Below are 25,520 nucleotides of genomic sequence, written 5' to 3'. Positions count from 1 at the left end.
AGCCTTTGTGTTTTGTTTGAATCTCCCTTAGATATACCATGATGAAACAAAGGAGGAATTATATAGTGCATCTGATGCTGTTGTGTAGCATATTGCAGGTAGAAATCTATCACCGGTGTACATACATTCTGCCAACTACTACAACACAACATATCATGGATGAGATACATAGAGAAAATAATCAATAAAAAATCAAAAATTCTATGTAATGTAGTTTTTTATATTTATCTGGACATCTGGATTAATATCCCGGAAGAGCGTAATCTTAACTGGCACTTCAAACTCCTCATGGACTGCACCTAGCTGAGCCCACTATGTGTATCCCATCAGTGGTACCCCGCTGTAAGTCAAATGCTGCGCACTCCATCATTAGCATTTTAAATCAACCCTTTTGTCCGGGTCTCTTTTGTAAGAGAATTATTCGGCATCTTCATTCATTTAATGTGATTGTATTCTAATGGATTTACAATGAAGAATTTGACAATTGGCGTGCCTTTTACAAGGTCGAAGGGCAGGCTCTTGTTCAAGTACCAATGTTGCGTTCAGCCGCACATTCTTTCCCTCTGGCCATTTTTGCACATCTAAACAAATCCTACATACTGATAAAAAAACATCGCCCATACATGGCTTGTCCAACCGCCAGCTTTGAATATCATTTGTCCTAATAACCTCTCAAACCGGCGACTGGTTTCCTTCCAGCTTCCCTCAACGATCGCCTACCATTACCAACAGCAAACATTGTCTAGTTGTGGCGTGGCAGCCTCCAAGCAGCACTGGGAAGCTATGATGCAGCTTCAACTACTCCAGCTGATACGAAAATCACAAGGCAATCACGCCAAAATGAAAAGAAAGCCGACTAGGATCCAATCGAGATGAAACATTCTCCTCCTCCGAATGCATGAATGCCTTGCAAGGCGAGTCTCTTCTATCGTGCCACGCATGTGCCAACGCGTCCAAGAGCGGGGGCAAGCCATCTCGAGCCCATTTGCTGCAATCCTCCCGAGCGGCGAATTGGAGGCAAGTAAGCAAATGCTGCCTGGTCGCGCCTTCGCCTTGTTTCGTCGTTTCTTAAAAGCAAACTCCACTAGAGCCTGGTTTGCCGTCATGTCATCTTGGGAAGCGGGCGATCTTTGGTCTACTAAGGTCAAATCTTTTTTCAACTCGTAGAGACTCAAGGTCAACCAGAAGCCATCATCAATCTTCTGCATCGAAATTCACCATGGTTCGAGTTCAGAAGCTTACGCCCGAAGTTCTGCTGAGCGACCCAAGGCGTGGCCCGGCCGTTCCAAATAGAGACGGGACTCATGCACTCTACACAGTGTCAGCACACGTCCTCGGTGACAAAACTACCCATGAAGTCCGGATTCTCGACATCAAGACGGGAAACTCCACCCGGCTTTCTAATGATCCTCGAGTCCATGATGCCGTGTGGATTCCCGGCACAGAGCTTGACATCCTCTACCTGCGGTCGGCAGAAAAGGGCCGAACCCAGGTCATGGTGGCATCTGCTGGAGATGTGTCCGCCGAGCACTACATGGCGGCAGAAATCGACGCCCCCGTGTCAAACCTGAAGCTCAAAGAGCTGGCTGATGGAAGCGTCGCCTTTGTAGTCACAGGTCTGGTTGGTGACTCTGGGCTGTACAACCAAGAGGCTGTCCAGAGGGGATCAACAGCAAGGATTTACGACGCTGAAATCCCCATTGTAGGTCAACACTAACATCCTGGTGGCGCTCTTTTATCTACTTTCTTAAACCGTTGCTCCTTTATACTAACCATTTTATGCAGTGGAATGCCTCACGTAGACCAAATAGATGCAGTCTCTGGTACAACGAGCTTGTCCTCCGCGACCACCACTGGACGCTTCAAGGGGAGCTCCATAACCTGATTGACGATATAGATTTGGAGGCTCCATCTCGCACGTATACCGATGTGCCCTGCAACGACTTTGATATTTGCCGTGGCGGGATTGCTTTTGCTGCGAGAAACCTGAGAGAGCGAGGGCCAGACGGAAGCCCTGCCACTTCCATTTACTTTGCGTCTCTGCACTCATTCTCTTTGCCGCCATATGGAATGCCCAGACAAATTTTTATACCCACTACCTTTGAACCTGCTTTGATAACAAACGTCCGATTTACCCCAAACTCGTCAAGCATCGGCTTTCTCTACACAGCCCATGAAGACCCCTACAACACTCGGCTGTTTTTGTCTTCCGTCTCCTCGCTGGACGCTTTTGATGTCTTCGACCTCGTGACTTGCGCCGATGATGAGGATCAAAACCCACCAAGGGCCTTTGAGTTTGCCGGTAGTTCCGACTCTGTGATTTTGCGAAGCCACCAGCTGGGTCACGAAACCCTTTCCCTCCTCATGCTGGAGGACGGGGCCAAGCCGAGCGTTTTCTTCACCGGCAGCAGCTGTAATGCCTTTTATCCGTTGACAGAGGGAGGCTGGGACTTTCTCCTAACAACGTCGTCCAGTTTTGTTGACAGTAGCCTGTGGCAGATTGTCCAAGTTTCGGAAGCCAATGTCGTGAGGACAATCTCTTCAGCAACCAAGAGCGGTGCCAAATTTGGTCTTTCCTCCGATATGGTGACCGAGATCTGGTGCGAGGGTGCAAACCGGCACTTTATTCACTGTTGGATGATTCGGCCGCGAGATTTTGACGAGACCAAAGAGTATCCTTGGGTTCTGATGCCTAATGGTAGCCCGGCCATGGCTTGGAATAATGAATGGTCCACGACGGTATGTGTGACTGCATCGCTGGTAATCTGATCAGTTGTATGCTGACCTTTTTCTGCTAGAACAACTTTGCTGCTTGGGCGTCGCAAGACTACATCATTATCCTTCCCAGCATTGCTGGTAGTAGCGGGTACGGGCTAGAGTTTACGAGACGTACGTTAATCATTGTCCCAGCTATGATAGGGGGGTGTGGCTCGGTGGTTACTAATTAAAATCGTTTTCGCACAGGCATTCGTAATCAAGGAGGAGACGAGCCGTTTCAAGATCTCCTCAGCCTCATCGACGATCTAGAAAATGTGCCGTATCTTGACAAGGCAAAGGCCGCGGTGGTGGGAAGCAGCAGTGCCACATATCTTGTGAATAAGCTGTTGGGACACGAAGTTGCCAAAAAGGTTAGAATAACAAACGATCTCAATCAAACACTCGGTTTTGGCCAGATTCAGACTGACTTTGTTGATCCAGTTTTGTTGCGCAGTCTACCAAAGCGGTACGATCGATCCCCCGGTGACCTCGTCGCATAAAGAGCCCATCTTTGACAACTTTGACAAACTCGATCCATCATACCAATACACGGAATCAGAGATGATTTATGAGAACGACATGGCCCGATCAACCTTTTTCTATGGCTGGAAAAATGCGCCGCCAACCCTCATTATCCACGGAGAGAAAGATAAACAATGCTCGATTACAGAGGCGTTGACGGCATTCAACTCGTTGCAGGCCCAGGGCGTCCCCAGTCGGTTATTGACCTTTCCAGACGAAGGCCATGTTGCTACGAAACCAGAAAACACCGTCATGTGGTATGATGTCGTCTTCGATTGGGTCAAGAGATGTGTCGATGGCGACGTTGGGAGGGAGGATATTTTCTAAATGGCAATTTGGTTAATTGCTTGATCGTGTTTTGAAGCTACCAAGTAGGGGGTTTCACTCCCGTATCAATCAGGCACTGCATAGCTAGCTTAGTGTTCTTGCTTCCTTTCATCTGTTGTCTTATTTTCTTTGAGTATGTATGAGCTGGAAATACTGTTTTTTCAACGTCTCAATCGGAGAGACCCAGCTGTCAAGCGAACTTGCAATGCTTTGTTTATTTTACTTACAATCTTTGCTTTTTACATCTTTGCATCAAACAATGACTCCAGATTGACCCTCGCGATGTTACCATGCTACACTAGAGATCATATTGCCTATCTTTGTCCTCGATAGGAAAGTCACTTCCTGTTGTGTCCTTGTACTTGTCACGAATAAAATCCGAGATGGCCTCATCTTTGGCCTGCTCCGCCGCCGACTCGTTGCTCTGATCGCCCTGGCCCATAAACTTTTCTTGCACAAAATCGACAGCTAAAGGGCACCATATTAGCGGATGAACAATGGTTAAGAATCAAGTGTAAGGTGGCTGACCCTTGTCGAGCATATCTTCATTCTTCTCGCCTTGAGCTCCTCCGCCAGCCATGCTGTTCATCTTGTCCATGAAGCCGCCGCTGTTCCCTTCTTGGTTGGCGTTGTTCGTATCAAAACCCTCTGAGCGGCGGTCTTGTGAGTTATTCTCCACATCATTTCCAGAGCCAGTCAACTTGTTTATGTAGTCCATGGTAGATATGAGGTTGGTGGGATGGGTCTTTCAGTGGTGGAAAGAGCAGCAGAGGCGTTGCGGGGTAGAGACAATGAGGCTCAAAATATGCCGTCCTTTTTTCTATTGACTTTGTAGATGGAGTAGTTGTAATCCCGATTCAAATGGGAAAATGGCCGGAGATGAGAATTGGGTTGAATTAAAGATGCCGCCAAGCTGCAAACATATAGCAATTTCCGTGTTACCGGAAAGCACAGAGCATCACGTCACAGACGTCATACATACGACGCTGCTGATCACTTGCCACCGCTTAGGATCTGACCTTGTTCGATGATTTGCAGATTCCGGATCATAGCCTCGATTTCGCAAACAAGGGAGCTAATGAATTGTCAAGATCAGAACTTTGGCAAGACTACAAGCACAAGAAAGTGCCCGGATAACTTGGCGCCACGTGTGGGATGGCGATTTGCTTTGCAGAGATCACGATGCCTTCGCCCGCTTTTTAGTCGAGCTTGTTTTTCCCAGCTGCGATGGTACGACTAGCGTCTCTTTTCCAACCTCTCCTCCTCTTTCCCCACCTCTCCCGTCTGCCGTATTTTTTTCAATTCCTTTTTGACTATCTACACGTTCTGGAGATTGACGGAAAAGTAGTGGATGATCTGCTAACAAGAGGCATATAGCAGCTGCCACGAAAATTCCTCTCGACCCAGACTCAGCTCCAAGGATTCGCAAAGGAAGAGCACAGACAACCTTGTTTCCTTTGCCAATACCGATGCATGGCTAATCACAGAGTAGCATTCTAGATCAATAGCTTGGCAGCTTATCTTGTCTTTTCAAACCCCCCTGCTTCCATCTAAGCCGCTGTCAGATGATCATTTCGGCTTAACAGCAGCATATTACTCCTCCCATCCGCCAAGCTTCGACGACTGCATTTCTTACGTTTTTATCAATCTTTTCAACAGGGCCGGACTTCTCGTGCAAGTAAGCTTCCAAGCTATTGAAGCCCCGCGAAAACCACGTTTTTCTCTTTCATTTTCTCGGTCAAGCTGGTCCCGAGGCAAAGCAGCTGAAAATCATTCGGTCCAAGCCGACTACTGCAGCTAGCTTCTTGCTACTTCTCTTAGCAACGAGTTGGTATGATTAAGACAGCCAGACCATCGCAACTTGCTCCCCGCAGCGGTCTAGGCCTCCAACCCGAGGCGGGCTGACGGCCCCAAAACGGAGAAGCTGTCTTGGCTCAACGCAGCTAGCCTCTTGATAGAATCCCCCGGTCCCCTTTTCTTCCAGAATACGGAGGGTGGCTAAACGGAATTTTACTGGCCAACGATCCGCTATTAATGAGTTGTTTCAGACCTTTTGATGATTGTAATGCTACGACGTTTTAAGGATGATATGCTAACGGGGTCGCTGCTAGTAGTGTCTCTCCTTGGCTCTCTGTTGGTCGAAAGCCCGACTAGCTAATGCTAATCCCAATCTTTGAATACGCAAAAGGCCTTTCCCATACGAGAGGTCGCCGATGTATCCACAACATCAATGCTATGTAATTGTTCCTTTGTGCGAGTAGAGAAAACGGAGTATCCGCTAGTCCAGCTCAACTACCGCTTCTCCCTCTCCACATTCCAGCGGCTCACATGAATCGCGTCACCGTCGGCTAAACCTTTTTGCCCCCTTCGTTTTCTTCCATTAAAGACGGAGAAGATCAAGAGCAATGCCAGCAGTGGGTTGAACGGAATGGGACGCAGGCGGGCCGTTTGTATTGGATGGACCTTTGATGGACCCTTTTCCCACGGTAGAGTCCACTGGAAGCATCCAAAGAAGCAGCTCATGCATGCAGGTACGTAAAGAGCTAGCTAGCAGCAACAGCGTACTGGAGCCAATTACCGTCTTCCTTTGCTCTGAGGCTCTGCTCAGCTGAAAACATGACGGCAGCAGCAGTTCCCCACGAACGGTCCGACTCCGAAACTGCGGGTGGTCAGATAGTCTGCGTGAAATATTGAGAGTGTCATCATACAGCCAAATCACTTGTCATCATCTCGAGGCATCTTCAGAGCTTACAGCTGGGCTAGGCTCTTGGAGATGGGTTGTATTTCCCGTAGTACGTAGACCGCAAAGTCCAAAAAATTGTGCTTGCTATATTACATTTCTCATTAAGGCCGCCCTGAGGGTATAGCTTCCACAAGCTCATAGCAAATTCGAGCCGCCAAAGATGCGTTGTACATAAATAGGTATCTTATAACAGGGGATAAAAATCATTCATCATCTTCTTCTTTTCTTCACATGTGTCGTGCGCTGATTGCGTCCCTTTCTGTGCTGTTGACCGAGGGACTGGCGCTGGCAGCGGGATCGGGGAATCGAATATCTCGTTCCTTGTCGTCTTCCATTTCCACCACAACAGTCGTAACCAGATCCATCTGGATGCCAGGGCCTCGTAACGACTCTTGGCTGGATCCTCGCGGTCGTCTCCGCTTCTCCTGTCTCATGCTGCTAGAGCGTCCGGCCAGACGTTGCCAGGACCACCATCCACCAGTAGTTTTGGGCTCCACGCTTCGTCTTGACCCTTCGCCACCCTGAATCCAAACCATGTTGCCGTAACGTCGAGACTTTGGTGTTTGCAAGAAGGCGATTGTCTTCACGCCCGTATCTGCCACATCAAGGTCGTACTTAGAGGCAAAGATGATGGAGTGTCGAGTTGTACCAAACAAGAGGCAGTCGAAGAAGCCGTTCAGGGAGATGAGTGCACCAGCAAAGCAGAAGAGTCCCAGCGGGATATTAGCCCCAGACATAGATGCCACACGCTCCGTAGCCAGCGGTAGCGTACAAGTGACATAGATGATTGGGTAGATGAGGAATGCGGGATTGTGATCACCCGCAAAGCCAGGATCCGATGTACTGTCCGGGTTGGCAGCTCGGCGACGAAGGGCTTGCTGACGAAGAGAGTAGTAGATTGCAACGTAGAGGCCAGTGGTGATGCCAAGGGCCAGGAAAATCCAGAGATAGTGGGTAAAGAGACGGATATTCTCATACTCGGCGTTTATCCAGCACTAGAAGCACATGTCCATGTTAGCAATTACAAACATTAGGCAGCTAGTAAGAGGGGGAGGGGGAGGCGAAGTGAAGCAAGAATAAGAAGAGTTGTTTGTTTAAACGTACCCAGGCACCAGCTCGAACAAAAAAGCCGCCATGCTCGCGGCCGTTGTTCGTAATGGCGATTGGCAGCGTCGAGATGAAATACACAAACAGCCACACAAGGCCAATGGACATGTACAGCGTCCTCTGTGACGGTCGATATCCCTTGACCACGGAAAAGAAGGTGTGTACGGCAATGAGAGTGATAAACATGCTCGAGGACAAATCTCCCGTTGAGACAAAGAAGCCCTGTGCCCAGCACGTTTTGGTGTCCACCAGGACGGCGTTTCGGTTGATCCATGTGGAGTTGAGGGCAAAGGCAATCGACTGATGCAAATCGGCAACGAGAAGGTTATAGATGAGGATGAGAAACTGGTTGGGCGAGCCCTTCATCGGTCGGATGGGTGGGCCTGGGTCCTGTTGCGGGGACTTGCTATCACCCTGGACGGAGGCATCATTGGACTGGCGTGGGCGTTGGGCAAATACACCATCGATACCAAGCGTGAAATCAACAGCGTGTTGCGAAGAAGATGCTTCATGATGGGCTCCTTGGGGCAGGCTTGGTCGGCGTGGCAGATCATGGTCATCCTGGTCCTGGTGAGTTTGGCGAAAGCGTTTCTCATTTTCCCGGCGGACAAAGAGCTGCCAGGAGACAATCTTGTATGTTAGGTAGATGAAGAGAGTGGCTGCGGCAAAGAAGGAAATGCATGCCAGCACTGTGATGGCCAAAAGGCCGCTGCGAAGAGATGGCGTCAAAGGGCCAAGGGACTGCCCTTCAATCGGCAGCTCCCCTGACGGCATGGCTGAAGGAGAGGAAGAGGGTATGCCTTGAATCTGATGAGGAGAAACGATCAACGGAAAATGTGATTTTGTTCTAGTTGATGGAGTCGTCGTCGCATATCGATCAGGAGAAAATGAAAGATTCCCAGATTATGGAGCAATCGGAAAGCAGCCGGCTTCCAAAGTCCAGGATAGGTGGGAATCAGAGTCAGGAAGAGGGAGGGGGAAAGGAAGGCTCAGATGAAAGGCAAGCCTGCTGGCATGAGCGTTGTGAGAAACAGAGGGTGAAGGGAGGAGACAAAAGAAAACAGGAAAACAAGCCGCCTCGAGTCTTCACAAAGAAGAACAAGAGCGTTGTCCCTCTGCCGATGACGAGGAGACTAGAGGACGGCTTAAAGGAACGAGAGTAAGCGGGTGCCGGGGTTTAATAAGTTGAAAGCACCAGGCCGCACAAAGTACGAGGAGGGATGGAGCAGACGGGACAGGTTCAGTAGTCGTAGATAGGAAGGAAGGCAATGGCAATATGGAGCACACCGCAAACCCTAAATAGTATGTGGGTTCTCGGAGAAAAAAAGAATAGGCAGTGAGTGTATCAGTACCTGCTAGATGCCGGTGCTGGTGCTACAGTTGACGAGTACAATCTATTTCCCATTTACTGTAACGGACAAATGCGTGTCCCGTTGATGGCTTGCAAGCAGTATCCAGTGCTCAGTGCCCATGTTATTCCCAGCATCCAATGTGAGCCGTGGGTACGTGTAGCATGTCCCCGGGCTAAGCCTTGTGAAGCCTGGTGGTGAGCAAAGTCTTGAATCATGTAGCCTGCAAAAGCTAATCTGGCGCCTTCGGCTTGAAACAGCACGTATCCAGGGGTGCTTGGGACCCGTTTCCCGTGCATCCTGGTCGGCAACTTATCCTAGAGGGCGGAGAAGGGCATTCATTTGGTTCCAGAGAAATGGGTGTCGAGGCCGCAGCAGAACTCGACCGACCAGGCTCATACTACCGTCTGACAGCGGCCCAAACAGCACAAGTCGGTGCTTCCTTTCGCATTCTGCATCGTCCTAGCGGAGGGATCAAGCCAACGGAGCAACGCTTGGATCAACTGCTCCACTGCCTCGTCGCCAGAGTACGGAGTTACTACCAAGCCTGTATTATTGGGCTGGGGCCTCCCTTGTGAAAGGCTTCCCAAGCCACGGGTTGGCAGAGATTTTGCAAGATTGACAAGCAACCGGCTTCCCGCCACTTGCTCATAGTCTTGGGTGGCGTTGCTAAATGGCCCCTTGGCAGCCATCTTTGCCTCTTGTTAATGGCAATGTCGAGGACCGCCATCTTTAAGGCGTGTTCACGTTTTGCTAGGTGAGTCCCCGAACGTGTCGACACTTCAGACCTAGTTCTACACTGTTTGACAGTGGCCAAGCCCATTCTGGAAGACGCTGCAGACCCAAAGCAGCGTACAGACAGATTCGTCTTGGCAGGGGTCGTGATTGGCCTCTACGCGCAAGGATGGCTGGACGATTATGCATGAGACTCGATTCTGAGCCACTCGGCCTGCTGGGCCGGGAAGGCAATAAAAAGAAAAGAAATCTGCAGCATTCTCACGTGGCAGTTGGAGGGCGGCTATCGCCCGGGGGCCAGCCAGGCATGCCAGGCCAGAGGAGGATTTAGATTGCAGATTTTCTTGACCTTGTTTACCACGGCTACGCCGGTGATTACAAACGATTCCAGGCCTTTGATTCTCTCAGCTACAGCTCGTATTGTCGTTCTGTTGGCAGGACCGTGCAGCTGAATCTAATGTTGGTCACTGTTGTTGCTACTGTTGTCTGCACAATCGAGGCTCGGCCGCACCGCTTGTAATGCTAGCCGCAGTTTTGGTATACCGCAAATGTAACAAGAGGGCGATCAAGCAAGTAATTTGGCTTGCCCCTCTCTCTTCCCTTGTACTTTGTATGAGGATTGGTGCCAGAGTCGTTAGCAACTCAGCCACGCAGGCAAATCAAGCGTTTATCCGACGTCTCAAGATGGGCCAGCACAGAACACACAGACACACATGATGCGAGTGGCTTGATAGCAGCCGCGCCCGAGGGCAAACAACTGTTTAGCAGCATACGTTGGTGATGGCGCCAACGGAAAAAAGCCTGACGCCTTTCCGAAGAATCCGCATACTGTAGCACATGGCGATGAGGAGCAACAAGAGCCAGGGGTGCCCGGGTAAGCAACCGTGCGTTCGGCCTGCACCATAATCGCGAGTTGGCTGCGCTCTGCGTTCTGCAATAATATGTAGAAGCGGGATTCGACGAGAAGGGGGGTAAATTGAGGTGGCCAGGACACGGGCAATATTGAGGGCTGTGGTTATGGGTGCCTTGACAACAAAGGTACCGGAACGAGTATTGAAAAGACATTGAAACGTCGTCATCATCACAGAAAGGGCAAGTACCTTCCATACGGCTGAAAGAGATCCTTGAATGTTGATGACAATTCCGCGTTCTTCAGAATGCAGTTCGCATATCCGCAGGGCTCTTCTAACGTTGAACATGGCATGGAACCCTCGCTCAGCCGTTCTGCTTCCACCGTCCGCAACAGGGCCTGGGAGGGTTCGAAGATCCAAGCGTATAGTGACGTTTTCCTCGACCCTGGCGGCGCTTGATTGCGAGAGGCAACGGCTAATACATCATTATTAGGAAGCGAGCGGTTGAATCACAGTGTCGATTTTCTAGTCAATGAGGAGCCTCCCTTCCGGTCTCTTCGTTGGCTCCAGATCTGTCTGTACTAATAACGAACGGCAGAGGTGCTTCGTATATCGTATCACCACCTCCTCTATTCGGCCTAATTGAACAAAGCCATCCTGCTAGCCAGGCCGATGACTTCGAACGGTCTCTACTTGCACGATCAGGGGACCATTTGGTCCTATCATGGATCGGGACTCTCTGTAGATCTTCCAGTCCGTGCGCAAGTCGGCGCTGGAATGTCAAAATTAAACAGGCATCATCGTTAGCAGGTGTTTGAGGGCACAGAATGTGGCTTGCATTAAGGCAACTGGCCGTGGACTTGGTAGCGCCTCTAGTCTTTTGCTTGGCAGCTCTGAAAGGAAGCTCGGGCTAGCATTTTACGAGGCCAGCAATTTGCATCTTTGCTCTTTCTTCCTTTCTCTCTTCATCCTTCTCCATCAAGATGGAGCAACACAGGTTCAAAGGACCGAAATCCCCCATGATTGTGCGGCTGAATGTGGAGCTCAAAAACCGGCAACGGAGCAACACTCTTCTGTGACTGCCATCGTCCATCGACCTGCTGGGTACGGCGTAGCCCTGAGATTGGTACTATTCCTGGCCTGCGATTTGTGTCGAGGCTCCTAGCAGTACGACGCTCCTGTCGATGGCCAGTTGCATTGGCTCGTCAGGCTTCCGGGGGCATGCATATTCGAAATGCCCCTTATTTTTGCCAGACTCGCATTGATCAGCCGCAATGCAACGGTGCAGGGTTGCAGGGGAAGTCGTCCCCGCAATCCAGATCTAAGCTCGTCCAGGCAAAGCCGACTGCTTCGATGCAGCTGGCTGTGGAGCTTTGGATGAGCAAAAGACAAGCTCCAGATTGGGGGAGCCGAATGCCCTGCTGACCAGCATCCCTAGCACAGCTTGTCATGTCAGTACTTACCAGATAATGCTAATGCTAACGGTGTCAATGGCGCCAAGGGGGTCGATGGCATTCCAAAACAACAGGCTGCGGCTAATGTAACGCTTCTTGCAAACCTTATCCTCAACAAGTCGCCCAGTCTTGGCTAAGCAGCTCCGATACCCTGACAGAGAGAACCGGACAAGGGGCTAGTATCTGCCACCTGAATATCGATGAAGCAATTGGATAAAGGAATTGCCAGACTTCGGCCCTCCAGTGGCCGAGCCCGTCGGCGTGGCTTATGCCGACTGTAGAAATGGCCTGACCCCATGAGTTCAGCAGTACGACTACAGGCAACTTGGCTGCGTCTAAGCACTTGGGCAGTTTCTTGATACGACTTGGATGAGTTGCTGCAATGACGACTGACAGGATATATGCCAGGCGGACAATAAACCTCAGCTCGGCCACAAACTTTCTGCGTCTGGTGCAGCAACCTTTTGACTTTGTCGATAGCTTCGTCGATAGCCTTCAACAACAACCGAACCGGGGAACAGCATCTCGAAACCGATCCAAGGGCCTAGTTTGCGCAATCCAGAACCCCCGCGGTCCTCGACTTCATTAGGTGCTTTGCTTGCTTTATGCGATGCAGCCAACCAGGCCTCATGCAGTCAGCCACTGGCAATGGCCCGAAAGCCGGTGCATGATTGTTCATTATCGGCATCATCCCGACACCCATGACACGCAACTACTCGTACTACCTCATCTGTATACTACAAACGATGCAGATAACTAGTTTAGCCCAGAGACGCATTGACGTTATCCAGCAGCCGGCTAAAAGTCCACACGTGTTTTCCTTTCAAGCTGTCCGTAGTCGCAGCTTGGGCATACAGTAGCAAGTATCAAAGCCCTGCACCAGTGACAGTCTAGAATCGCTAGCATGATTTGCCAAATGCGACTACCGGCGGCCAAGATGCCGGTCTCTACATCGCCGAGTACCTACACCAGCCCGAATGCCCACTAGGTTTCGTGTGGTTACTGCAAATCGGTCTGGAGTCACGATATGGAGAGGGAGCGGCGTCTTGTCCGTCCACAACTGAGGCCAAATTCAGCTTTGCGCGTATCAGAGAGAATAGCTCGAGCATGTGTGTTCGCCCTGTCTGTGGGCAAATCTGTGGACAAAATGTAAACCATTCCGGTTCCAGCAAGCAATCATTTTGCGGGTTGTTGTTCCTCTGAAACAGAGACTCCAATGCCACTAACAGCACAAAAGGCTGGCCGCGTTTCTTAACCGAGGCGGTTGCGCAGATCGATTCATTTCTCGTGAACGATATATTACATACGACAAGCCGAAAGACCTGCGCTAACCCACCACCCACTCCCATGCCTGCATCCGAAATTATCGGCTCTTTGTGCCGCGACACAGCTATTCCAGAAGCGCAACAGCGTAAACAGATAGTAGGAGACACCAGGATAGCCGGCGTCTTTGTAGTGTATTCCTCCTATTCTCATTACAGGGACCAAGTACGCGTCACTATTTCCTCTAGTATAGCCTCATGAAATAGTAGGCCTAGGAGCCGTTTCAAACTCCTACCCTAAAATGAATTTGAATTTCGAAATTACGGTCTTGCAGGCGTATGCGCTCATATTATGTTCTATTCACAAAATTAAAATTTACTTCTGTCATATTTTCTCATATCTTGCCAGATTGTAGTGCCTTCGTTTCCACTTTCTCGGGTCGGCAGGCCTAGGTTTGCTATACAACGAAGCATTCCAAGCTAGCTTCAGGATTACCTTCAATAGGTAGATCTCTTAAGTAATGATAAATTGGCTATTGCCCGTAGACTACCTCGCTACGAGTAAAGATTAATATCAAAGACCGTTTCACCCGCACCTAGTAAGCCAACGTTATTCTAGAAGGCTTTGTGTTAAACTACCTATGAATCTTGCAACGTAGAAGGGGCGACAAGGAGTGCCATATTTGGCGCAGCGCAGCGTACTAAATGAGAGCTCGTTTTGATGTATTAACCCATCCTCGGGAGACCCGGTAATTTATGAAACTCGTGGCAAAAAGAAGACTAAAGAATTATAGAAGCGTCTTTGTAAATAGAAGCCGAAGAAGCAGGTTGATATTCTCTAAGTCGCTGTTCAGGGCCCGATTAATATGGAGTACAAGCCTCGATGACTGATTGTGGGGTTGTCGCCGGTTGACTCAGATCCGGTATGATTCCAACCTTGTTATGGAGGGGCAACTCCAACTTTTTTTCATGCTTGCATTCTCGTGTTGCTCGAGATAAATAATCCCACAAACTTTCCTTTGCGTCTCTTCCCTGTTCGCCTTTCAGAAACAACGTCTTGATATACGGTCAAACATACCAACGAACACAGCGGCATTCGCACAATGGCGCAAAACCAGGCGGACGAGCTCTTGCGACGGCCGTTATATGGTAAGTACAAATATCCAGTCGCATCACTGGTTTAGTCATTACCCCACCAACTTGATAGATCATGCTCGAGGCATGAGACGCGCTTCTTGTCCTTTCATCCGGCCTCATCTTTGGAACCAACTAACTCCTTGAGCTCGTGTTAGTTTACGATCTTCCGCCGGAAAGCCTCGTGGGCTTGACGCTGAAGCCGGACGCAGACGCCATCGCCATCGCCGAAACTGAAACCACCACAACACCCCCAAGCCAGACCTCAGACGCGTCTTCCGATAGCTTTGTCGGCTCTCAAGCGTGTTCTCTCTGCAAGCTCTCATTTCCTACCGTAATAGACCAACGAAGCCATATAAAATCCGATTTTCACAACTACAACCTTAAGCAGAAGCTGCGGGGACAGAGCCTCGTCTCGGAAGCCGAATTTGAAAAGCTGATAGAGACTTTGGACGAGTCACTATCTGGATCCGACTCGGACGACTCGGAAGACGACGAGGATGAAGGGCGCCAGGAATCTACGCTGACGGCGCTGCTCAAGAAACAAGCAAGGCTGACGGAGAAGCGAAATGGCGGCAGAGACAACAATGAGGAAGGTGACGACGAAATCAGTGGGCGCCCGGGCAAAGGCAAACCGCCATTGATATGGTTCAGCTCGCCTTTGCTTCCTGAGAATACATACTTTGGCATTTACCGAGCTATATTCACCGAGAAAGAGCAAACCCAGCCAGATTTAGTTGATGTTATCAGGACGAAGCAGCTCGAGCCTATAGCTATGCCAAAACCCGCCAAAGACGGAACACTGCCGCCCATAGCTTACAAAGGGCCTCACTTCTTCCTCTGCATGATTGGAGGTGGTCATTTTGCGGCCATGGTCGTCTCCTTGGCGCCTAGATCAGCAAAATCCGGCAGCACCACGATGAATCGAGAGGCTACAGTTCTCGCCCACAAGACCTTTCATAGATATACGACACGTCGGAAACAAGGTGGTTCCCAATCAGCCAACGACAATGCCAAGGGCAAAGCACACTCTGTCGGCTCATCTTTGCGTCGTTACAACGAGACTGCCCTGGTAGAGGACGTTCGCGCTCTTCTTCAAGATTGGAAAGGACTTTTGGATACTTCTGAGCTGCTATTCATCAGGGCGACTGGAACGACAAATAGAAGAACATTGTTTGGGCCGTATGAGGGACAAGTCCTTCAGGCCAACGACGCTCGTATACGAGGATTCCCATTTAGTACCAGGAGAGCCACTCAGAACGAGCTAATGCGATCATTTATCGAGCTGACTCGGCTCAAAGTACGAGAAATCGTCCCACCCAAGCCCGGGTCTGACAAGGCAAACTTGACACAAAACAAGTCTGTAGCAACCGCCAAGCCAGCAAAACCAACTCTATCAGAAGAAGAAGAAACGGCAATCCTCCATACATCCCAATTACAAGCTTTTGTGCGACGGTCCAAGTTACCCGCACTCCTATCATATCTCACAAAGAATGAGCTTAGCTCAGACTTTGAATTCTATCCTCCCGAACAAAACTATCATACCCCCCGCCTCCTACATTACGCTGCTGCACAAAACTCTGCGCCTTTAGTGCTGGGAATTCTTACACGAGCCGGGGCAAACCCACTGCTTAAAAACATGGAGGGGAAGACGGCTTTTGAGCTTGCTGGAGACCGTCCTACGCGCGATGCCTTTAGAGTAGCACGCTCTGAACTCGGTGATGCCAAATGGGATTGGGACTTGAGCAAAGTTCCTCCGGCTATGACAAAGGACGAGGCTGATCGCCGTGACGAGAGAGAAAAGCAAGAGGCAGACAAGAAGGAGGCAGACAGGAGAAAGGCAGAGGAGGAGAGACTCCGTGCCGAAGGGCCAAAAGTTCCAGACCAAAAGCCAAAAAAGGGGAGCAATGTGACTTCTATGATTGCAAAGACGCCGCAGGAACGCAGAGAGGAGGAAGCTAGGGGACTGACACCTGAGATGAAGATGAGGTTGGAACGAGAAAGAAGAGCACGAGCGGCAGAAGAGAGGATCAAGAGAATGCATGGAGGTAGTTAAATAGATGTTTATATCATAGTGGCCAAAGTGTGCCATGGGACATTGGGAATTGCATAGATGCGGGCAAGGTATAATAGGCACGTTCTGAACCAACATGAACTATTTTGTTGTAGTAAACTATCTATGGCTAGAATCCGTGATTAAGAATATCTATTTCATGGAGGCTAATCACCTCGTTATTGGCGAAGTTGGATATCCACACATGAAGTCATCAACTGCAGGCATGCTGCCTAGGTATCTTGTATGTAATCGGCACCCCAGAGACTGCGTGAGGCTCAATAGTAATCCAATACTTGGTATAAGGCGGGTGACTACTGGAAGTGATCGGAAGGAACTCTGCTGTAGATAGACCCTAAACATGTCCCAGATTAAGACAATCTCACCAATAAAGGCAAGAATAGATAATGAATATCTCCTCTTCGCTTATGGCGTGATACTAAACGAGTGGCAGTCACTACTGGCAATGACCTGATACCGAGACGCGGCAGCTGCAAGGGCACCACAACCACTGTCAAGACCTTCTCCCCTCCCACAACTCTTCTTTTTTCCAGCACACATTTTCTCACAATTTCCCCCTTTCTCAAAATTGATCAGTCCCCTAATTTCTTCCAACTTCACACTTTGACTCAAGATTGGTCGTCTTTTCAGGCCATTTCCTTGTCTTGACAAGTGTCGATGAAGAAGACTTGCCAATCACCTCGTTGTCTTTGCACAGATTCTTCCATTTTCGCTTTATCTTTTCTGTTATACCCAAATTTTCTCCTCCTTTCTGTGCCTCTTCTACTCTTTTCCCCCTCCTGTTGCCAATATCCTGGAGCTCTCTCTTGACCCTTCTCTTGTCTCCCATACTCTAACTTCTCTTTCTTTTCACTCCTGGCGGTGATTGATCCTTCTTTGGGTTTGCAAGTCTTTGATAATTCCATTGCTATTATTTCTCTCCTGACAGGCTTTGAGAACGCCCAGATGCCTCATCTCAAGACACCCCTCTACTTCCATTCTGCTCCAGCACCTTCTATACATCACCAAGCGTGGCAACAGATTTCCAATCATGTCCTTACTGGCGCTGGCTTATCTTCTTTCAGATCCTGCAAGTCAATGTCTTGTTGGCTGGAATAAAATTGTTGCTTGAATATGAACACGCATCTCTTTCTTTCTCAGTTCCTCCTTTATGCACCTGAGTGTTCTTTTCTATTCATCGCACGTCTTTCTCCTCCCCATTTTCTGCTCTACGCACTTTAGTGTTCTCTTTTCCCTGCTTACCCGCCTCATCATCTCCTTTCTTTTTTTTTCCCCATTCTTCTTGTCCCATGATATGTCAGATTCAATCTCTAACGCAATTTCTTCTGCTAGGTTCTCACAACCTGAAAGAAGTGTGGTGACCCGAATCGATCGATCGGCCGGCCGAGAGTATAATGAAAAATATATGATACATAATGTGATGTGTTGGGTTGGATATATTGGGGACGTGAAGAAGCGGACTGAAGCGAGTCACGACACACCACACTTCTTCTTCCCAGACCAAGACCTTCAAAAAGCAAGCCCATCCTAACAACACGCTACCTCGCACGATGTTCAAGATTGAACTGGAAGAACGACCGAGCGCAACGATTCAGACGTGAGAAAAAAAGCGAACAAGACATCTTCGCACTCGAAAGCCAATTCGAAACACCGAAGACATACGTACGCGAGCGAGACGGACGTTCTGAAGATCGATCGTATACGGCCGAGTGAAATAATACAATACCTATATATACATACAATGGGGTTTGTGGGGTTCGAAATTTGTGCAAAGGAAGTTGCAAAGAAATATATGCTTTTTCGACAAGCCCTTCAGAACGTCCACGTCATCTGCGTGAAGATTGAACGATGAAAGAGCAAACGATCGTATAAGACGGTCGACAAAGCAAACGATCGCATGCGGCCGAGTGTACAAGAAAAATAATATTCTATATATTGGGTTCGAATTGGTGCAAAAGAAGTTGCAAAGAACTATATGCTCTTTCGACCAGCCCTTCAGAAAGTCCACGTCATCTGTGCGAAAATTGAACGACCGAAGCGCAAACGATCGTAAAAGGCTGAGTGTACAAGAAGAAATAATACCATATATATGGGGGTTTTGTAGGGTTCAAGGCGAAGTGATTGACGTGAAATGCGAACATTCGTGCTCTTTATCTGACAAGAAACGCAACCGAGGTCAAAGTATGTTGCTGAACGCGCGCAAAGATGTTCAGATGTAAGGAACTCATCGATTTGGGCGATGGTTCAGATAGCCTGTAAGTGAACGCTCTTCCCTTTCAAATATCACTTTCACACTAATGTACCAATAGTGAACTGCACGTCCGAAGTCAATTTCATGCATGCAGAGTCTGATCATCTGGGCCATCTATTGGCTGTTTGCTTTCTCGGCTATGCAGTCCACATCACGTCTCATCACGCTTCGGGGCTTTCATTCTCGCTCATTAGAGGCTAATGAGAATGAAAAACGGCTGTCAGTTTAGTTCTCAAATGGCAAGCAATCTTCCCCGCTATCTGTGCGTAAAAGCTGAGTCTCGGATAGCAGAGGCCAGCACATTATTCACTTCGATTCACCCTCCTGTCTCTTTTTGCCCAGCCTTCCCTCGCGGGGTCAAACAGGCCGCTCCTAGTAAAAACCTAGAATAATCACAGATAGTGAGTGTTTAACGTTCATTTGCTTCACAATGGAGAGTACTGGGCCTCTGAACAACTGATACTGATCCTTGGATACAGGCGTAGAAACCTCGAAGCCAACCACTACTCCGCCATTGTTTCGATTAGACACATGAATGGCTATGCGGCAGCAAACGACCATCCTTTTTGGTCAAGATTGCTGACGGGTTGTAACCCCCGCAAATAGTAGATTAGCAACCCGAGGGTATTCCTCTAACCGGTCTCACTTCACCAAACTTTCAACTTCACATTTCAGCCTTTCTATCCCACGATAGAACATCGGCTTTTGTGTTTTGAATGTCGTCAATCTAAATCCTAATGCTACTTCGGCACTGAAAATATTGTTCAGCTGATGGTGGCCCCTATGCCATCGGGCCGATGGACAAGAAGCGATATCACTTCAGCAGATAGATGGGTGTCAACTTCTCTAGAGAGTTCACCTATACACATTGGAGAACATTGGATGACTATGATGCCACCTCCAGCCGAACCAAAAGAGCGCACCTTCGGTTTAAGGCCAAGCCCCTGTTTTCCGATCAAGCTTATTCAACAGCGTCGAGCCGATACAACCTTAAGACGATGCATATACACTATACTAATGCAGCAACTGTTCTCAGTCCGAGAATTGGCCGGGTTCTCTGCATCATCATGCGATCAATTAGATTCCATGCTGATATGCACCCCGCAGAGCTAGAGCGAGTTTCCATCACGAGTTTATCCTATTAAGGTATGTGGTATTTTCCGACTTGCAGCGGAAAAGAGCATATATCCGTCGCCAAATTCGGCCTTCACGGCTGCTGAACGATGCTGTCGGATTGCAGGATGGCTGACTGCTGCAAGTATATATAGGCGCAGCTTTTCAATTGGTAGAACGGGAAAAGGCATAATATTCTGCTTCCAAGTCGAAAATTCCACCGAAACACAGCTTCTCTCTACCAATAACGACAATGAGGTCGACTGACATGCTGGCCACCATTTCGGTGGTCTTGTCCAACGCTCTGGGCTTCGTCGCCGCACAAGGCTCAAGGCCGGTATTCGCTCATTTTATGGTATGGTACACTCTATCACTGGAGATGTCTGAACGAGAAGAGCTCACTAATAATGGACTGTTTAGGTGGGAATTGTTGAGAAGTTCACAGTCCAGGATTGGTTGAATGAGATCCAGCAAGCTCAAGCCATCGGTATTGATGGATTTGCTCTTAATTGTGCTCCTCCTTGGGTGGATAGCTATACCCCAAAGCAGCTTGACAATGCTTATACGGCCGCACAACAGCTCAACTTCAAAATGTTCATTTCCTTTGACTTCGCGTACTGGTCAAACGGCGACACGGGCAACATCACAAGTTTTGTGGGCAAATACGCTGCTCATCCAGCCCAAGCCGTATTCAACGGAGGCGCACTTGTCAGCACCTTTGTTGGCGATAGTTTCAACTGGAATCCTGTGAAAAGTGCCCTGGGCAGCCAGAAACTGACAGTCATTCCCAATATGCAGGACCCTGCCTCAGCTGGAAGCGTCAGCGCCCAGTTTGGCATCGACGGGGCGTTCTCGTGGTATGCTTGGCCAACGGACGGCGGCAACAGCGTCATCGAAGGGCCCATGACAACCGTGTGGGATCAGAGATACATACAAGGTCTGGGTGGTCGGCCCTACATGGCACGTAAGTTGTTTCTAAAGAATATATTAAGCAAGAGGTTTGGGTCTAATATCACTGAGGTAGCGGTCTCGCCATGGTTTTCAACCCATTTCAATACTAAGAACTGGGTCTTTATCTGTGAAGAGCAACCGGTCCGTCGATGGCAACAGATTCTTGATATGAAGCCAGCTCTGGTTGAAATCATTACGTGGAATGGTTAGTATATTTGTCCCCTCAGCAAAACGGAAAGGGGTGCATTTCTGGGTAGGCTAACCAGTGAATATCTGCCATCACAGACTTTGGCGAAAGCCATTACATTTCGTAAGCAAACCAGTTTCCTTGCCTTTCATTGCCTCCCTCTTCGATTCATGAGAAGGATTTGCTAACCGGATTACGTTTCTTACAGCGGCTCAGAGCCCAACCACAGCGATGACGGGTCCTCCCAATGGGCCAATGGCTTCCCCCACGATGGCTGGCGTGATATATACAGGCCGTATATTGCTGCCTACAAGGCTGGCGCGTCTTCTCCTACGGTAAATACGGATGAAATTGTTTACTGGTATCGCCCGGTTCCGCATGCTGCCCGATGCACCAACGATCCATTGGGCATCCCTCGAGGTGCTGAGTTGATGGACGATCTGGTCTTCGTCAGCACGCTGCTCACGCAGCCTGCACAATTGACCGTCACGAGTGGAAACGTGGCTCCCGTTACTGTAAATGCTGACGCCGGAGTTCACGTTTTCAACTTCACCATGGGCGTTGGCAAGCAATCCTTCTCCGTCTCCCGCGGCGGCAGGCAGATTCTGGGTGGCCAAAGCGCAAAGGACATTGTCAGCTCGTGCACGACGTACAACTTTAACGCATATGTGGGCAAGTTCTAGACCAAGCGGACCAAGGAGGCATATGCTGCAAAATAGCCACCCAAAGCGAGAGGATGATCAATTTTCTCTGCCGCTTTATTGATTGATTTATTGAAATTCGCCCCCAGACACGGAAGGCAAACCGCCTTTCGGTGACCGTCCAACTAGTGTGACAAGAAAAGAAAAGCACCATCGTCCGCAAGCTCATAATGTTACAAGACGGCGCGAATGGTGCGTGCTAAAACAAGCCAAGGCTGCAGCCAGACTTAAGGCAAGAAATGTCTCGCACGGTGAGGCAGAGGCTCGGCGTCTGGCTCTACTGTAACTATTGAGCCACCTGCTTGTTGTGCGTGGTGTTGCGCGTCCATCCACCTCGGATGCAATCATGGATGTGACTTCTGATTGATATCCTCGTGTCATCAAGAAGGCTGCCCTCCAGCTACTTTCGCTTGCCTTCTCTGCTTCCTTGGCGCCAGTTTTCTGCATTGGTGCTGCGTCTGATACATGACAGTCACATCTCAAGATTCAACTTTGAGATGGTCTTAGACACTTGAGAGGTCCCTTGCAGGGAGCCAATAAGCACAGCACAACATCTAAGAGGGGCCTCGGGCGGAGTTGGCTCCGTCTAAAGTGGCCCAAAAGCCACCCAGATCATCATGTCCGCCATCAGGGTAGACGGAAGAAGACCCCGAATTCTGTCGCTTGCCTAATCTGGAGCACCCTGGGATGGAATAGCATCTTCTTTCTTTCTTTCTTTCTTTTTTTTTTTTTACACCTTCTTCCAACTCTGCATATTAAGTTGATGGCATCCCCCCGTCCCTCTTCTCGACACGAACATGCCCTCGCCACAGCGGACTCTTTGCCCCGGAACCTCAGAATCATCCCTGCGCTCACCCTTTTATACCCTTGACAATGCCAGATACGAGTAGCTCCTCGTCCTCGCCACCGACCAAATATCGCCGGGTTGGCTCGGAGCGTGCAGATTCATCTGACGGTGTGCCATCTTTGATCGAACACGAGACCGCATCTGCGCCTACGTCCGCTACATCGTCCACATACACGTCTACACACACGTCTACATCTACGTCTCTATACGCGCCTGCATTGCCTGCGTCTTCTGCGCCCCTCTACTACACCAAGACGGGGCGGCGGCCAGTGAAGAAGGCTGTCAGCGTTGCTTGCGAATCTTGCCGAAAGCGCAAAATTAAGGTATTGTTTGGGACCCCCGCCTGTAGAGAAATGCTTGGACTTTAAGCTCATGAGGACAACCCCGCCGAAAGTGCAATGGGAACCGGCCGAAGTGCGCAGGTTGCCAGACGCGCGAGATCGAGTGCAACTATGACTCGGTCTATCGTGAGGAGACAAACACGGCCGTGCTGAAGCGCAAGTATCGAGAGGAAAGCAAAAAATCATCTGCTTTTGAAGAGCTGTTCAATGCTCTTCAGACATGCTCGGAGAAGGATGCAAAGACCATGTTCAGCCTGGTACGCCAGGGCGTTGAACCCGGGACCCTTTTGAGGCAGATCAGGGAATGTGATCTTCTGCTGCAGCTTTCTGTCGTCCCGGAGACTCGGAGGCGCTACCAGTTTCCCTATGTTGCCTCCATGCCAACCCATCTTCAAACTCCGGATAACCCATATCTGAAGTCGCTGCTGTATGAAACTGCCTTCCACGGAGCTGGACAAGAGGACGCCCACGAGAGCACACAATCGGAACAAGCGCAGACCAACGATTATCTGAATATATATCTGCAGCCATATCATGCTGCCGAACTCTTGGACCCTCTGATCGACCACCTCAAGCCCTCCGAGTGGACACAGGTAGCCACTGACGACCACTTGATGCGGACGCTCATACGAGCTTACATTCTCCACGAGTATCCAACGTTTCCCGTATTCCACAAGGATATATTTTTCCAGGCCATGATTGACCATGACTTGCGATTTTGCAGGCCAGTGCTCGTCAATGCCCTGCTAGCAGAAGCATGCGTTAGTATAGATAATCCAGCCCAAGTCGTCTAGATTTGGGTTCAAAGAACAAAGATAAATACGTGTACGCTAACCGGGATGCCAGCACTCCCTCATGGGTATACCCAACCGCAACCAGTTCTGGGTCCCCCATAGTCTCAGATATCGCTTTCTGGCAGAGGCAAAGCGCTTATGGGAGCTAGAAAGCCATAGGGTGGACCTGGTTTCTGTGCAAACTGCCACGCTCCTGAATCTCATCTATAGCCACAACGGCATGGACAAGGTCGGTCAGCCGTACCTGGTGCATGCTCTCAAAGTCGCTCAGCAATTGGATCTGTTTGGAGATCACGCAAATGAGACGTACGAGAGAATGGTTCATGCTCGCGTCTTTACGGCCTGGGCTCTCTTCAACTGGCAATGGTAAGTGGATTTTTGCCGTACTCCTCTTGGTGGCTTGTCCAATTCCGACTCGCTGCGTTTATCTCGTCCCCTCCCGCTAATCTGTTGATTCATCTTATGACAGCATCCAATCTTACTACTATTATCGAGCTCCTTTGATTCCTGATCCGCCGGCCAAGCCGCTGCCTAACCCAGATGAGCATCCGTTCTGGTACGGAGACTTCAAGCTGAGATACCCGCTGAGCTCAACGTTGGTTCCTGCACAATATGGGCATTATTTTAGAGCAATTTCCGGCTTGCGTTCAATCATCAACGACATGGCTGCAGTCAGCTACAGCCAGAAGGAAAATAACACGGAATCTCCCAGCCGGATCTGGTCCATCTTCTCGAGATTAGAGAAGTGGTATCTGGGCCTGCCCGCTGCTCTCTCTCCTCGCAATATCGTCTTCCCATGGCAGCTCAAAGTACAGTAAGTTTTCCCCCAATCGTTTCCCTTGTGACCGTCTCCCCTCCCGCATTTTGTTAGGGATGCGTGGTAGAGCACTGACAAGATGATTTGATAGCATGGAGCTTTACTTGGCCACCATCCTTTTCTCTGCAAAGCAAGCCGGTATTTCGGAAGCCTCAACCCTCATGAAGGAGACTGCCCAAAAGACGGCTGCTCATGCAGCCGCTCGCCTCGAGACTGTTGGTCGCCTCTACTATATCCGGCACAGCTTTGAATACTGCGATCCCTTCTTGACCATTCATCTGTCCTTTATAGCCGGCGGAGCAATGGACAGTCTCAAAATGACTCCTCCTCACGACCTGGAAACTATCAAGTCGTTGAGATCGACAATCATCTTGAGCCTAAAAGGACTCTATGATCAAGGCCAACACATCCACCTCACCTCAGTCATCTACCGGCTGCTACGGGATCGACTGGCACCCCGAGACCTAGCGATCCTTCAGAACTACGTGGTTTGGGATCCTCTCACTGCCGAAGAGCCGTTATTGGTCGAATACGCCCAATCCCATTATCCTCTCACAATGGGAAACAAAGATGAAGATCCAACTTCCGTGCGGCTTGAAACCTTGGTCAAGGACTATGAGCAGCTTTCGACAGAAGATACAGAGGAGACTTGGTGATTTGACGTCAATTTGCTGAGAGCTCTGGGTAGAATCTCGACCGACTTGGCCTGGTATACTGAATCGGCAGGCCATCTTGCTGTCTTTATTCGAATGTGATTGGTACTACGTAATTAGAAGATGGGCGAGAGTGTGTTGAGTCTCAAGCGACGAGCTCACCTCCTCGTTGAAACGACCAACGCGTGGAACAACTGGGGCTGTCGGTCAGTCAGCTAAAGAAAGGATGGCAGAAACGTCAGGTGGAGTTTATGTCAAAATGTCGTGTCTGGACCGCAGTGAGATGCCCCAAACAAAAAAGAAAAGAAAGACCAAGAATCACAACGCCACTACTATGCGAAAGGGAGTTTAAACAAAAAGAAGAAGCATCACATATTTGCCAAACGCAGCGTTGAGAATGCCACAAATTGGACTCGACTTCCAGGGTAAGTTGGTCAGCAACTTTGAACAACCTTATTGCACACAGATACACGCTTGCTAGGATCTGCTCTACAATACGAAACGGCGTGCCGCTCTCTGGGTCACCGTTCTGTTTCTCTCTACTATCCTA

At 49.4% G+C, this 25,520-nt stretch overlaps 7 protein-coding genes across 7 annotated transcripts; 5 read left to right on the top strand and 2 right to left on the bottom strand.

Annotated features, from left to right (window-relative positions):
* Positions 1-1,219: 1,219 nt before the first annotated feature.
* On the top strand, positions 1,220-3,606 carry M431DRAFT_476987 (hypothetical protein; the record flags this gene model as incomplete). The annotated part of the gene is made up of 5 exons (XM_024915527.1): positions 1,220-1,702; positions 1,786-2,739; positions 2,799-2,889; positions 2,965-3,128; positions 3,199-3,606. 5 exons carry the CDS (start codon positions 1,220-1,222, stop codon positions 3,604-3,606), a joined length of 2,100 nt encoding a protein of 699 aa, XP_024780187.1.
* A 298-nt stretch (positions 3,607-3,904) lies between these two features.
* M431DRAFT_552 (hypothetical protein) lies at positions 3,905-4,324 on the bottom strand (the record flags this gene model as incomplete). Its single annotated transcript, XM_024921360.1, has 2 exons — positions 3,905-4,074; positions 4,135-4,324. The coding sequence occupies 2 exons, from the start codon at positions 4,322-4,324 to the stop codon at positions 3,905-3,907; spliced, it is 360 nt and encodes a 119-aa protein (XP_024780186.1).
* A 2,252-nt stretch (positions 4,325-6,576) lies between these two features.
* On the bottom strand, positions 6,577-8,230 carry M431DRAFT_551 (hypothetical protein; the record flags this gene model as incomplete). Its single annotated transcript, XM_024921329.1, has 2 exons — positions 6,577-7,344; positions 7,454-8,230. The coding sequence occupies 2 exons, from the start codon at positions 8,228-8,230 to the stop codon at positions 6,577-6,579; spliced, it is 1,545 nt and encodes a 514-aa protein (XP_024780185.1).
* A 494-nt stretch (positions 8,231-8,724) lies between these two features.
* M431DRAFT_476984 (hypothetical protein) lies at positions 8,725-9,731 on the top strand (the record flags this gene model as incomplete). Its single annotated transcript, XM_024915526.1, has 4 exons — positions 8,725-8,758; positions 8,816-8,958; positions 9,066-9,354; positions 9,616-9,731. The coding sequence occupies 4 exons, from the start codon at positions 8,725-8,727 to the stop codon at positions 9,729-9,731; spliced, it is 582 nt and encodes a 193-aa protein (XP_024780184.1).
* A 4,348-nt stretch (positions 9,732-14,079) lies between these two features.
* M431DRAFT_12425 (hypothetical protein) lies at positions 14,080-16,435 on the top strand. The gene is made up of 2 exons (XM_024912215.1): positions 14,080-14,256; positions 14,400-16,435. Exons 1-2 carry the CDS (start codon positions 14,211-14,213, stop codon positions 16,295-16,297), a joined length of 1,944 nt encoding a protein of 647 aa, XP_024780183.1. The 5' UTR covers positions 14,080-14,210; the 3' UTR covers positions 16,298-16,435.
* A 3,497-nt stretch (positions 16,436-19,932) lies between these two features.
* M431DRAFT_71044 (glycoside hydrolase family 71 protein) lies at positions 19,933-21,500 on the top strand (the record flags this gene model as incomplete). The annotated part of the gene is made up of 5 exons (XM_024921849.1): positions 19,933-20,034; positions 20,100-20,643; positions 20,704-20,835; positions 20,916-20,940; positions 21,026-21,500. The coding sequence occupies 5 exons, from the start codon at positions 19,933-19,935 to the stop codon at positions 21,498-21,500; spliced, it is 1,278 nt and encodes a 425-aa protein (XP_024780182.1).
* A 539-nt stretch (positions 21,501-22,039) lies between these two features.
* On the top strand, positions 22,040-25,365 carry M431DRAFT_184170 (hypothetical protein). Its single transcript, XM_024913163.1, has 5 exons — positions 22,040-22,688; positions 22,760-23,467; positions 23,553-23,866; positions 23,970-24,314; positions 24,409-25,365. Exons 1-5 carry the CDS (start codon positions 22,392-22,394, stop codon positions 24,971-24,973), a joined length of 2,229 nt encoding a protein of 742 aa, XP_024780181.1. The 5' UTR covers positions 22,040-22,391; the 3' UTR covers positions 24,974-25,365.
* The last annotated feature ends 155 nt before the right edge of the window (positions 25,366-25,520 follow it).

The sequence above is a fragment of the Trichoderma harzianum genome, assembly GCF_003025095.1.
Source record: "Trichoderma harzianum CBS 226.95 unplaced genomic scaffold M431scaffold_1, whole genome shotgun sequence".
Taxonomy (NCBI): Eukaryota; Fungi; Ascomycota; class Sordariomycetes; order Hypocreales; family Hypocreaceae; genus Trichoderma; species Trichoderma harzianum.
This window is presented reverse-complemented; position numbering and strand designations above follow the sequence as displayed.